At 40.3% G+C, this 14,317-nt stretch overlaps 1 protein-coding gene across 4 annotated transcripts in view; it reads right to left on the reverse strand.

The window, feature by feature from the left end:
- The window catches only part of Myo5a (myosin VA), a 157,286-nt gene that overhangs the window by 20,375 nt on the left and 122,594 nt on the right, over window positions 1-14,317 (reverse strand). Inside the window, exons 29-34 of one of the 4 annotated variants that reach the window (XM_060384750.1) lie at window positions 13,310-13,410; window positions 10,844-10,924; window positions 9,221-9,419; window positions 7,340-7,414; window positions 6,016-6,109; window positions 1,804-1,950 (exon numbers count right to left, since the gene is read on the reverse strand). In XM_060384750.1, the coding sequence (XP_060240733.1) occupies window positions 1,804-1,950; window positions 6,016-6,109; window positions 7,340-7,414; window positions 9,221-9,419; window positions 10,844-10,924; window positions 13,310-13,410 (697 nt within the window). The remainder of the gene's footprint in view (window positions 1-1,803; window positions 1,951-6,015; window positions 6,110-7,339; window positions 7,415-9,220; window positions 9,420-10,843; window positions 10,925-13,309; window positions 13,411-14,317) is intronic. The other 3 variants (XM_060384752.1, XM_060384751.1, XM_060384753.1) reach the window with 3 other exon arrangements.

Raw genomic sequence — 14,317 nt, forward strand, 5'->3', positions numbered from 1 at the left:
AACCCGAGTGTCTCAGATCCACCTCCTAGTCCCAGATAATATTAAGTATCTACAGCTATTTACTTAATGAAATGCTTAAATTCACATTAGGTCATGCCAATTTTGTTCTGAGAATTCTCCACAGAGCTTCTTCACTCACTATAAAATTCTAAACCTGAATTGTGCTCCACATCGTTTAGCCTGTTCTTCCTCGGGCTCAGCTCACTCTGCTCCAAACACCTCCTTGCTGTTTGCTGAACATGCCGCACCCACCCAGGGCCCTTGTCCTTACACCTTTTTTGCTTCTGATGTTCTTTCTTCGGGTACGAGCACAACCTGTTCCCTATTTTCTCTGGCCACTGTGCATAGTACAGCCCACCAAAGAGTGTTTCCAGACAGTTTTATATAAAACTACACACAACCTTTACTCTCTGTCCTTTTCACCCTTTAAGCCACCAGCCCCTAAAACCTTTTTGCTAAGTGAGTATCACGCTGAAACAGAAGCACCTCTGAATCTATATATAGTACTAAGCTGAACGCCATGAAGCCGAGGGATGTTAAATTAGGTGCAATTATCAATCCCATTGCTATCACCGTGGTAGCTGGGGGAAGAGAGTGGCAAAGGCTGAAGGTTTTAGTTTACTACTGCTTAGGGGCTCATATTCAAAGCCTTATGGCCCTCTGAATGCCTCTTTCATTCCCTTTTCAACTGTCCCATCTTTTCCATAATTTTGCTGGAATTTTTTCTTAATTATTTTTCTTCCACATTATTCAAATATTTTCTGAAACACAGTTAGTCATGATCATTTCTAGGGAATGAAAATGGAAATTGAAAAACCTAAATGGCTTACAACGGTGGCATCCAATGTGGTTGCAACTGGGAATCCCTGAGACATTTCCAGAACAGTTCTAGACTTGGTCAAGCTCTTTTCCCTGAAAATTTCAATTCACTTCATTTGGGGTAGGGGGCTCTCAACACTTTTTAACAGTTTCCTGAGTGGGCTGAAGATATGGCTCAGTATCTGTCTACTAGTCATGTGACTCCGTGTTTGATCCCTGACTCCCTTCCCCCAAACACAACCCTCTCATATTGTTCTTAGTGGAAGCATACATAAGCCTAAGCACTGGAGGACTGTGAATTATAGTCTAGCTTTCGCTACCTATCAAGTCCTAGGCTGGCCTGGGCTATATAAAATGAGACCTCGTCTCAAAACCAAAAGTTTTCCTTTGTGATCCTAACATGAAGCCAGAGCTGAGAGGCTTGGCCTCAAGGTAGCCTTCCAGATGGATCCAGATGTTCTCCCACCTTGATAATGAGTGCTCAGGAAGGCTTCTACCACAGCACGATACTGCAGTATGAAATGATGACTCATGACACTTCAGAGCTGGGCTCATGTCTATGGCCTCCGATGCTGAGAAGGCTGAAGATGGATGGTAACTCCCAAGACCTTACGACAAGCTTGGACAACATAATAGGAACACTGTCTCAAAAAAGCAGTGTTAGAACTTAATTTTTTTTTTTTTTTTTTTTTTTTTTTTTACCATTTATTTGCTTTGTGTGTGCTGTGTGAGGACCTGTGACACGGTGTTTTTGCAGACGACAAAGAACAACCTGCAGGACTCTGTGTTCTCCTTCCACCATAGGGTCCCAGGAACCAAACTCAGATCATCAGGCTTGGCAGCGTGCACCATTACCCAGTGAGCCATCTTGCCAGTGAAGAAAATCATTTTAAAGAATATTAAACCAAATTTCAAGCCCTAGTGACTAGCCTTTTCAGCACAGCCCTGGCTGGAAGGAACCTCAGACACGTAGAAAGCACTTGCCTAGAATCAGGTTCTTAACAAGCTTCTGCTCATCCTCCCTTTTGTACTCCAGCATTCCTTGGAAATCCTTTTCTTTCCGGGGAATGTTGACCGGCCGGATGGGCTCATCGATGATCTGTCCTGGAGATATGTTCTCCATCTGACCCACTACAGGAGGAACAAAAAAGGAGAGAAATGTTTGCCAGGTGGAAAAGCTGACAGGGCTCCATGCTCTTGTAACAGAGGGTGGACTCTGCAAGAGATGAAGCTCCTCATCTCTGCCATTTGGTTGCCCCTCCCTCTTGAAATAATCTTCTCTGCTGAGACTGAGTAAATAGAGACAATAAAGGGAAAGTTTACTCTGACAGCCACAGAGCCTAGTATACAGGTAGTAACACCAAAAAGCTACCTAGAAGCTGACAAGGTCTTCCGTTTGTCTTGTGTCAGATTTACTTTGCAAGTATCCACAGGAAATTCCCTAATGTATGCAATTTAGCATATGTGCTAACAAATCTTTACAACCAAAAGTGGTTAAACATATTTAGACTTTTGCTAGGAGAATGGAAAAACAGGTGAAAATGGAAGAGCATGCCTATAATCCCAGCACTTGGGAAGCAGAGTTAGGCAGATGAAGTACACACGGTCATCCTCAGTTATATAGCCAGTTTGAAGTCAGCCTCAGCTACATGAGACCCTGTTTCAAGAGCAAGCAAACAAACCTCCCAGAGCAACAGAAGCACTGTTAGTGCCAAGAATCCAATATTTAGTTACTAAGAGCAAAAGGGCATTTATTTAAAATTTATTATCTTGAGTTCAAACCACATCAAGATAGCTGTATAATAATATTTATTAGCAAGGATTAATGTGAAAATGCCTAAAATCAGGTTTATAAAGGCCTCTTAAGGTTAATGCCTTTCTTCTGATTACTTTAGCCATGTGAGGATAGATGATGTCTCCTTTGGAGGCCTATGCAACAAGACAGCACCTGGGAAGCAACAACCAGGCCTTCACCAGACACTGAACAAGAAGACACCTTCGTGAACTTCTGTCCCTTTGAGAAATAACTTTATGTGAGAAATATATTTGCACTGCTTATAAACCACACAGCCTAAGCAGCACACAGACTGGGTTAGCAGTTGCTCGGCCAGTGTGCTAACACACGGATCCTTCTAACTTGCAGCAATGTCTACTTCCCTTTCTAGAGTCTTACAAACTCAAAAGGAAAATATTCCTTAACTTTTTTGTCCTGGAAAAGAAAAGCAGAAGAGTCTCTAAAAATTTGCCTTTTCTCTCCAAAGTACCACAAAGATCTTAATCTCAGGTTTAACCTGTTTTCAGACAATTTCTTACAAGTAAAAAAACTCTGGAAAATCTAATCTAGAGCAGAGAAACCAGAAGGCAGAGGATCTAGACCTGCTATCTAACAAGCAGGGTGTTGAGGAAGTCACTTACAGTTTCTGGGTTTTTGTTTTTCTTCTATCAGTAAAGTTTCTGGCTCCTAGAATACTTTCAGGTCTGATTTTTTTTAAAAAGAAAACTGAGACATAACACCCACTCCTGGTTTAAATTGAGCACTGTGCAGGCCAGACTTTGAAAGACTCTCTACTTAGTGGTGCAATTTCTGCTAAAAATTATACATGTTGGCATTTTTTCTTTTAAAAAGTTTGTTTTTAAAAAAGTGTCCTTAATTAAATACAGCCTGTAGGAGAAGCAAGAGTCTTTAAGGCAAAAAGGCTTACACATGTGTTAACACATTTAAAGAAAAAACAAATAGACATAAGTAAACTTTCATTAGAAGGCGCTGGTCTTTTTTCTGTAGAGCACAGATGTGGAGAGGAAGGGAGAAGTGCTGGAAGAGCTCACCGCGTTTGTTCACTACTCTGGAAGGGGGCGGGACAACGTGTCGGCAGGTGCCCTAGGCACATGAGCTTATTTCATTTTATCATCTAGATGCAAATAATTTAACTCAAAATAGAAACTTTCTTAAGAACAAATGTGTCTTTTTCTTATTTAATCCATGATTTACCACCACAGATGTTATTTTGCTTGGCTATCAGGATAGCTTAACGGAAAAGTTTGATTTCTAATTGATAATGGCCAAAAATGAATACCATCCTGAAATATTTTAACTTCTTTCTTCAATTACATTTCAAAGGCTGGGAGTGTAGCTCACTGGTAAAAACATACATTTTTAAGAAAATTGAATTAAAGTGTAAAATAAAAATGACTTTTATATTTATTCACATTCTCTAATGTTGGCAAAGAGCCTTTAGTTTAACAAACTCACAGGTTATACCCTTAACACAGGATTTTAAAAGCAAATACTCCGCTGTCTTATCATGGTATCCCATTCAGTGTAGAAAGTACTCTGAAAAAAAGAACTTAGATTTTTAAGTACTGCCAATAAATATTACAACTCATGTGTATAGACCTGGAGTTTTAAAACATTTTTTTCTTGCATTTGTGTGTATGGTGTATGTATGCACATGGGTGCACGTGTGTGTATGTGAAGGCTTGAGGTTATCTTTACCTGACTTATTGAGGGAAGGCCTTTCCCTGCCCTCCGAGTTTGCTCGTCTAGCTAGCCAGGTTTTTCTGGAGGAGCCTCTGTCTCTGTCTTTTTAAAACTAGAACTGCATGCAGCTGCTATACCTGACAATTTTTCATTCAGGCTTTTGGGATACAGTCCTCAAAGCTTTGTGCAAGTGTTTGACATGCAGAGGCATCTCTCCAGCCCCTAGAGTTTCAAAGGCTTTAATGTGATACATAAATCATGTAGTGCTAAGGGCCTATACAAAATATATGGCTATGAAGTAATCTTCCTAACATTTACACATTTCAATATTTGCATATTGAAGAGTAACAATACCCTCTTTGAAGTTAGCATCCATGATACTATGCTCTAAATATTTTAAAAACTTATTCAGTTAAAAATATTTACAGAAGGATTACCAAAGGCCAGACTCTATGCTCATTGTTGTAACTGTGAGAAATAAGAGGTGATTTCCATGTTCAGAAAGCTCTTGGGCTAGAATAGAAACCAGTAAACAAACAGAAAAACTGCTAAAAGTATGACAGTGAAAAACCGTAGAAGGCAGGGTCATGAGGTCAGTGGTGTGGTCAAGACACTTCTGAGGGTATGACATGTGCCTCTGGTCCCACAGAGTGAGCAGGGCTTGCCCGGACTCTGCCAGTCACGCAGAAGAGCAGCTCGAGGTGGTGTGATGGAGTGAGGAGAAGCCAACACAGAGTTCACTGGCACCGAGTCCCCTGAGTATCTCAACAGGCAGGGACTCTCTATACTTGTGCCACGTGAGATTAAAGACGACAGCTAGAGAATACGATAGACAGCCAGGACGAGCATGTCGTCTGAGGTCAAAATGGTAAGAGCTTGCAAAGATTTAAAGAGAAGTCCATCTCTGAAATTCTGTCTCCAAAATGCCTTGAGAAGTGAGAGGGTTGCTGGAATGCACTTAGCATGTGCCTTGCGAGTGAGAACTCACAGCTAGATCTCAAGCACTTGCAACTGTGTCTGGCACTTGCCGAGTGAACAAGCTAACCTACAAGACAGGATCAGTATGTTTACATTGGTTTTCCCTTAAGGGACTTACCTATTTCATACAGAAATAATTATAGTTTTGAATTGTAATTCTTTATAATTCCTATTGTGTGACTAACTTTTCTCTTTATCAGATGAGGCATGTGAGAGTGCTCTACCACATTCCTTTTCATATCGCTAGGAATAAGAAGCAGGTTGTGTGTAGCATTTACTATTACTATTCTAGATGTATCACCCACATGAACTCATTCAGTTCTTACAGACCATGTTTGATAGATACCATGATCATTCCTAGTGAGAATGTGGGGAAAGAAGGCAAAGAGAGGCTCAGCAATTTGCAAATATTCTGAGACTAGAAAGTGGAAGAGACACAACTTGAATCCAGGAAGCTGGCTCTAGGATCCTTGCTCTGAAGCACATGCCGTACTGACTATGGCAGTCTCTGGCCTGTCACAAATATTTGTTTGCTGAATGGATTTTTCTCCCTTCCTAACTTACTGTTATATTACTATGAAAACCATCCCCATGTACAAAAGCTGAAATTTCCACTCCGCAGAGGTCAGGACTGTCAAAATAATTTTGGTATTTTCTCCAGAAAGTCACCTGCAAATCTCCATCATGTCACTAGCAACAGGAGTTAAAATTTCAGATGTTTTAAAGATGTGTTTAAGTACCTTCTAGTTCACCAATTTTCTTGGCAAAGACTTTCAGTTGTTTCTTCAGTTTTCGGACAGTTTTATCCTGCTTTTCAAGTTGTTCCATCAGATCCTAAGATCAAAATGAGAATTCTGTCAGAAAGATCGAACAGGCTCGGCACAGGCATGGAGACAGCACGGTGGAATCACAGCACAGCACTGTTAGTTCTACATAGAAGCTGCAGAAGAGCTCACTGGTGGAAGCACCGCTCGGCTCAACCTGGCAGACAACAGAGCTGCAGCTACAGTGAGGGCAAGGCTAAAACACACAGCGTGGCAGCGTCCTTTACAGCGTGATGGAAGCCTGCCAGCAGGCCTACAGGGAACAACTCAGCACTGTCACTATATAATGGGCAAAGGTGAGTTTTGACGAGTGTGTAAAAAGTTCCATGGGGGATTTGAGGATGGTTGCACTTAGGAAAAGACTGACACTTCGTGAGTAAAGTGCTGTTAAGCTTTACCAATTCTACACTTAGCCTTAAAGCTTAAGAAACAAGAAGAAGTTAGGGGAAATTAAAAGTAAGGTGAGTCAGGTGTTGGGGCACACACCTTTAATTCCAGCACAGGGAGGCAGTAGTGGGTGGATCTCTGTGTTCAAGGCCAGCGTGGGTAATGTAGTGAGAGCCTGTCTCAGCGTGGGTGGGGGTGGAGGAGCTTTCTGGTGACATAGGACCCAGATGCCAGGTAGTATAAGATGCCCACAAAATCTTGCAGTCAATATATATTTAAAAAGATTAACTTTGAGTGCAAAAAGTGAGAGAGAAAGAAAACCTGTGTAGGAAGTAAGACATCTGTGACTATTGGCCTTATTTAGTAAAGAATTCTCTCATAAAGGACAGGCAGTTAGAAACTCAGCAACCAAGATGGAAGTGGACAGGGCCAGCTTAGAAAGGGACATGAGTCAGTGAAGCTGGCCGGTGGCTGTCACTAATTTAGAGAAGAACAGCATTCGAAAACACTGATTCATTCTAGCTTGCACAGGATTCACACTAGTGGTTCAAAGGAAACAGCTGCCAACATTTTCAGTGCTGGGGTATGCTTCCTGGATTTTACTTGATCTTTTGAAACCTGTTGCTTCCATCACACTGTAAGCCCTGGGTTAACAACAAACCAAACACACAATGGACACAGGACACCAAAAGGGATGACACACTGGCTAAAGATAGCTGTGGGGGCTGGGGAAAGAGATTTTGTGAAGATTTTTGAAGAGACCTCCTGGGCAGTGGCAGGCAGCAGTGCACTCTTCGGTTAGAGAAGGCTAGAAGTAGCAGAAGACAACGGAAAAGCACTGTGGTTTACATACAATCATCCTTTTGTAAAGTGAAATCCGATATGATTGATACTTCTTAGGGTCATCTGCATATAATTCCTCAAAATACTGAAAAAACAGGTACAATGGATATTTGTTTCTTCTGTCTTTGAGGGAAAGCTAACTCTCAGCAAAATTAACTTAAAGATACTTTAAAATACAGGTAATGAAACTATATTTACTCACTGGCTCTGATCTGTCAGCTGCCATTATCATGTTCTTTTTCTAGGATAGATGAGCCTCTATTTTCCATGAACAATAGAAGCAAGTGATGGCCAGGATGTTGTCACCCAGAAGATCAATAGAGCAGGGAACCATGGTGACCAGAGAAGACTGACATTTAGTTCCTAGACCTTTACTCCTTTCTCATGTGTGACCCTCCCAAGCTGTTGTACTGTTCAGCTACTAGCAGAGCAGCAAGGCCAAGGAAGGCAACAAAGTAAAAAGGCAGGTGCTGTTAGCACCACACTCTCATTTGGAACCAGTGGAGCTGGTGAGCACCTCTTTGTGTGTGTGTGTGTATGCAGGGCAAAACGTCAGAAGCATGAAGCCCAGACATACTGTTGCCTTAATATTCTGCTCGAGTGCATCCTAAAAATGCATAATTAAGAGTGAGAAACTCAGTAGCCTGAGGAGCAATACTCTTTTTTACACTTGAGTTTGATAATACCCTTCAAATTAGCAGCCAGTGTATTGAATGGTACAAGCAGCTGATCTGCAAAACAAACTAATTAGTCTTCCAGGTAGGGTGTAGGGCTTATTCATTTCTGCGCTCGGTACAAAATTTGCCAAGAGTATTAATAATACAGATTGTGAGGACAACACCTGATTAACTTAGTGAACAAACTGAGAATCCACCACCCAGAAACAAATCCATTTCAGATCACCTAGCATTTTAAGACAATCATTCAGAAGCAAAGAATCTGTACATCGATCAATCAATATTATTCCACACATTTATCAATTCTTAATCATCAAAAGCATTGTTAGTTACATCAGCAAATAGAGTAAAACACAAATTTTAACTAACTCAGAAAACTGTTCTATCAAGTAGTACGGTTGAATTACCCTGAAAGAGTCAAACACCATCCTTGCCTTCTTTCCCATGTTCCTACCATGGGACTTTACACGTTAAGACTGACTGAAAACACTGTGGGACTTTCTCTAATCTAGGTAAGATGTGGGTGAACATACGGTAGTACAGAGGTATCTGTGTTGTCAGCTATCTCTAACGGAATTAGACCGTCAGGGAAGTTCAACACTTTTATTATAGATCTTAAAAGGTATTAATTTTCATCTGTCACTAAAGAACAGATTTTATGTAAAAATGTGTAATTATACTCTTTCACTGAATTTTTATGCAGTAAGTATATCTATAAAATTTACATAAATTTAAAAATTGCCAATATGTAATCAGGTTCTGCTTAAACGATGAGAAGGCACTAAGCTCAAGTCTAGTCCCTCCACCCTGGTTTGGAAGCTCTACCCAGTGTCAGCCATAGCTCCTTCTTGGTTCAACCAAGAACCTTCCCTGCTTTGTCTACTAGACAGGCTGGCTGGCATTCTGCTTGGATGCTTGGGAATCAGAGGAAAACAATCTGGAGCCGTGTCTCCCTGGCATTGAAAGCCAGCAGGTGCTCAGGTGACTCTCTTCCAGATACTCCAAGTGAGATCTGAGAAGGCTCGACTGGTCCAAGAGACTGCAATGAGAAACAGCTCAGGTGCAGTTTCATTATTTTGATTCACTTCTACCAACACATTCGTATTTTCCTTTCTGCCTCCATCAGGAACAGAAGAATGTGTTTCCCAAAAAGGAAAAGCTGTGTCTGTCCAAAAGGAACATACAGCAGACTTAGGCACTGCCCCTCTCCTTACCAAGTTTTCATTGGTCAGCCGGGTGATCTCATGCTGCAGGCTGGCCTCAATGCGGGCCTCCGGGGGCAGCTGCAGGTTCTGGGCCAGCAGCTGCTGTTGCCGGTTGTTTTCTTCCTTCAGGCTCTGGATCTCCCCTCGGAGGGCCTCGGCCTCATTCTCATGGCTCCTCTTTTGCGACTGTAGCTGGGATTCCAAGAGCCTGTAGAGAGGCCAGACAGGTTTGTAGGGTAGTTGAGTTCACACGAATGGATGCAAAGCTACCTGCTCCTTTGCAAGTTGGAAAAGCAGATACTCTTTAGCATCTGTGCATCTCCTCACCCCAGTAATGTCATGAAACTCAGATACTAGATATGGAAACTGATGTGTCTACATTTGTATGTTTTTGAATTGTTTGAAGTTCTCTTTTATTGGCAAAAATAGCCCTACTGCCAATACATACATACATACATACATACATAGCTGCATTATGAAGTGCAAAATTACACACTCCCAAGCTAGTGAAAACAAAAACAAAAACAAAAAACCTCTAAAGATGAAGTCACTGATTTCAGGCAAAGGTAGAGGCAGGATCATGTTTTTAATATTGTCCACTTATCTAAGGACAGAAAGGCTGGTGCACAACTTGGAAACCTATAGATTTACCCAAACCCAGTCTGGTAGTTCTCTCTCTCTCTCTCTCTCTCTCTCTCTCTCTCTCTCTCTCTCTCTCTCTCTCTCTCTGTGTGTGTGTGTGTGTGTGTGTAAAATTACTATCAGTAAGAGAATCCTAAGAAAATATAAAGTTATAGTCAAGAATTAACTAACATGAAGAAGACATTTAATACTAATTTCAATGATATTAACTGCTGAGCAAAACTTATTATACTGTTGTGAGCAAACTATTCACAGCAGAGTAAACTATTTTAGCTATTATGAAGTTTTAAGATGGAGTTAACCAACAACACTGCAGTTAATGCCAACGGTTATGGTTAGAACAAAGCAGAATAAGCAGAAGCCCGTAAGTGTAAGAATTTTAAACTATAATCACTAAAATGGAGAATTTTTATGAGGTTTTTAAGCCCCAGACATCACTAGGGCAGATTAATGTGTTAAAGAGACACAGCTAATTCTATTTTGTTTTTTCCTGGAAGTGAACTGCTGAGCTCAGGTGGTTACCCTGACTTCTTTGGCTTTGGCTCTCTCAGCAACCACAGAGACTGCTGACAGTAATGAGGAAGTGGCCACATTTGTTACGGGACCATATATCCCAGGTTGACATCTATGACAAATAAGCCACTGTCCAGGCAACAAGTGTCAGTGCCCTGCTCCAGCATCTTTGCGCTTCAGCTGGAAGACTGTTTTCCTCAAGTCCTAGAGAGAATCACAATGTTTAGACATTCACTCCCCACAGCACTACGGCTTATATGAAACAACTTGTATTCTCCTATAACCAGTTTTAGTCTTAACAGCATCCGTTAGTAGAAACGATTTTAAAGAAGGTAGATGGCTGCAAAATCTAAGTTTTATTGAGGCTAATGGCCTCAGGAGGATAATAAATACACAAGACACAGAGTCAAAGTTGTGAGCCCACTGTTAGTAAGAAAACAAGTTAATAACATTCCATTTTCAGGAGACACATATAACCTGTTGGCTTGTTTTAACCCTTCATAAACCAGCCAGAGCTCTCCATCCTCATTCAACTCCTGGTAATCCATAGCAGATGATCTTCCGTGTAAAGAAACACAATGCAAAACACAAAGGGACACAGGATGAAAATGAGATGATGGTGGTGAAAAAAAAAAAGCACATGCTAGTTCAGTATTTTACTAAGTGGATAGGACCATTTTTAGTAATTACAAATGACTTTACAACATTACCACAATATTACTTTGGTGGGAAAAAAAAAGTGGCATCACAGATAAATGAAGGGTCTGGCGTTTTCTCCTGAGAAGAAATGACTGGAAAGTGAGACAGACTTTCAATTTTTAATGTTTGATGCGGCTAGCCAAAGGACCTTACGTATAAAGCATTATATTGAGGCTAAGCACAGCAAATGTATGCTGTGAAAACTCAAGGTATATCTTCATGTGGCAATTGCCATAATCTATTTCAAAATGAAATTTTCAGTTTTCTGGCTTGGAATTTATTTTGGCATAGTAAAATCTGACTCTCCATGTAAACTTTCATAAAAATTTATTGTACAAATAACATAAAGTATATCCGAAGTTCTCAGCTTTTGACAAATGACTTCAAATTAAGTTTAAGATCTGGAGCACCCGCCTTTGTATTGGAGATGCAGTTATTGTCTCTTACTAAAATAGTGTAGGCTGTGGACAACGTAAAGTGGCAACATGTTTCCTATCTACGGTGTAGACAATCCATTTTGAGGATTTGCTAAACGACAAATGCTGCTCTTCATTCTTTCACTAACTTATCTGTTCTCCCATCACCAGGCCGAGTTAACAGACGGGAAAGAAGCATTTGAGCCCAGCATCACGTGATTTCAGGGTCCAGGTTCTTAATTTTGATATGCTTTTGTTGCTATGTTTATATAATATGAATTTTATTTTCTATTTTCATTCTACCATCTCTCCCTAAAGAGTTATCTACTTTTGAGGTTCTGTTGGTATTATTATATTCTTTTGACTTCAAAATTTGTATCTTGGTGCACGTATCTTGGTTACGATCTATTACATATAACGCCACTGCACAGCTACAGTTCTCTCCCTGGATGCCCTATTGTCTGCTAAAAGTCAGCAGGTCTACTTACTACCCACCCTTGTCTCACGACCATAAAATGGCATCATAAAGTGGCTCTAAGGTTCCCTATGACCCACTCCCACACCCCAAACCCACAAAATTTACTCATTTTCCTTCATATATTTCAAAACACCCTTCTTTTAATCCCAACTGTCACCAACCAAACTCAAGTCACCATGATCAGTCACTGGACTACGGCAAAGCCTCATAACTGGTTTGGTGCTTTCAGTATTGTTCCATTACAATTTGTTCTCAAATATAACAGCAAGGCCTAGTATTCTAAATGTGTCACTACATCATTCTTATACTTAAAACACTTCAATTCCTTCTAATATCTTTAGACTGAAATTCAAACATTGTCAGTCACTTCACCAAGGAGCCTGCAGCCTCTGTGAGAAGGGACTGTACTTTCTGGTCTTCTGCTGTATTCACACAATGTGGCTTAGTGTCTGACATGGGGTAGGCACATTTCAGACCTGGTGACTGAGTAGCTGAGCAAATGCATGGACAGCATAATATTACTCTTTCTGTAATAACATATTCTTAAATATAAAAGCTTATAGTAACTTCACAAATTAAATGTATATTTAACCAAATATTTTTATGAACATTCTGTGCCTTCACCTATAAATAAAGAACTGTCTCATGTTTCTTAAGGCATATATATTTAATCTGTGGGTATTCACGTATGTCAATCCTGGAACTGTGTTATCCATATTCCGAGGAGACTCCTCAACTGTCTTTTTCTTCGGATCACCACTGGCCACGCTCACTCAAAATGGTACAGCGTGTAATTTTTTTTTCTATTTAGAGTCCAATGGCACTAAGTCTCCATTCAGAAGGAGGTTGGCAGTGTGGCTGAACATTGTAGTCTAGGCACCATTCCCATCCTTGGAGGTGTGGCACCCATCCTGGGTACCTCTGATGGAATTCTAAGCACATATATCTTCTCTTTTCTTCATGCTTTGTTTCAATTATTAAACACTGTAGCTGCCTCTACAAACCTTTAAATGGCCACTGAACAATACCCTTACTATGAAAGGATATACTCAGGACAGTCCAAACTAAGCAATGGATTTTCTTCTCCAGGCAGCTTAAGGCCAAGGCCCTTGGCTTAAACATATCTCCCCATTACATGAATAACATTTTCTCTGACACCAATCATCAGCCATTACCTGATGTAATTAGTGAGATTTTAAGTTGGTTTATGCCAGAAACCTTATGTTCTTCTTGAAGATTGGTGATGTTGAATAAAGCAATGAATCAGCACATGGACTTCCTGCACAGGAGCCTGGCTTGAAGACTCAGATTAATACAGTTAAACCACGATAGATGAAAGGATCAACTTACCTGTTTGTTTCTTTCAAACCAATATATGCTTGTGCTATTTCACCTTTGTCTTTCATTTTCTGTACATCTTCCAGAAGTATTGTGGAATCTGTCATTGTATTCTGAAGGAAGAAATAACACATTTCCACATGAAGGCTCAACTCAGTTCTTCTGGATCATATATAATATATTCTTTTCATACCAGGGCTTAGGAGGTAAGGGTACTTGCCACCCAGGCTAATGACCTGAGTTTAAGCTCTAGCACATATATGGTAGGAAGAATCTACTTCCACAAATTATCATCTGACATTCATGTGTATGCCTATATAGACACACACATGTATGTGCATGCACACACACAAACACATTACATAAAACATACATAAAATCACTAATTTATTGCCTCTAAAAAGTAACCTCAAAAGGTTCATTCTCTTTGTCTGAAACAATCAATGTCTGTTTCAATCAATGTCTGTTCTAAGCTAAGTGTGCTGGCTCATGCCCAGGCTGGCCTCAAATTTTTATGTACTGACGATGACCTTGAACTTCTGGTCTTCTTGCCTCATCTTCCTCAGTGCTGGGATCATAGGTATGTACCGATGAACACGCTTTCATTGGTACATTGAGGCATTCATTGGCTCATTCAATTTATGGGGTGCTGCAGCTCAAACCCAGGGCATTGTGTAAGCTAGGCAAGAACTTCAATAGCTGAACTACACTTCTGGCTCCAAATAAACATTTCTTTAGCTGTATTTTTATAAAGAATATATATTTAGTATAGTTCAGCTAATTTATTTTTTCTCTTTTCCTCAAAGGAAAAAATCCTATTTCATAAAGGGCCATTCTTATTTTTTAAGACCTAATAAACATAATTCATAGTGGCTCATTTTTATGTCAAATAATGATATACTATACTTGAATATCTTAGGACTTTTCTGGAGTGTTTTTGAACTTCCAGTAAATCAGGTTACTTGGTCTATTCAGCTAGTCTGAAGGCAGGGAGAGACAGTCATCGCCTTTTGCTCATGT

Source organism: Meriones unguiculatus, chromosome 6, assembly GCF_030254825.1.
Source record: "Meriones unguiculatus strain TT.TT164.6M chromosome 6, Bangor_MerUng_6.1, whole genome shotgun sequence".
Classification (NCBI taxonomy): domain Eukaryota; kingdom Metazoa; phylum Chordata; class Mammalia; order Rodentia; family Muridae; genus Meriones; species Meriones unguiculatus.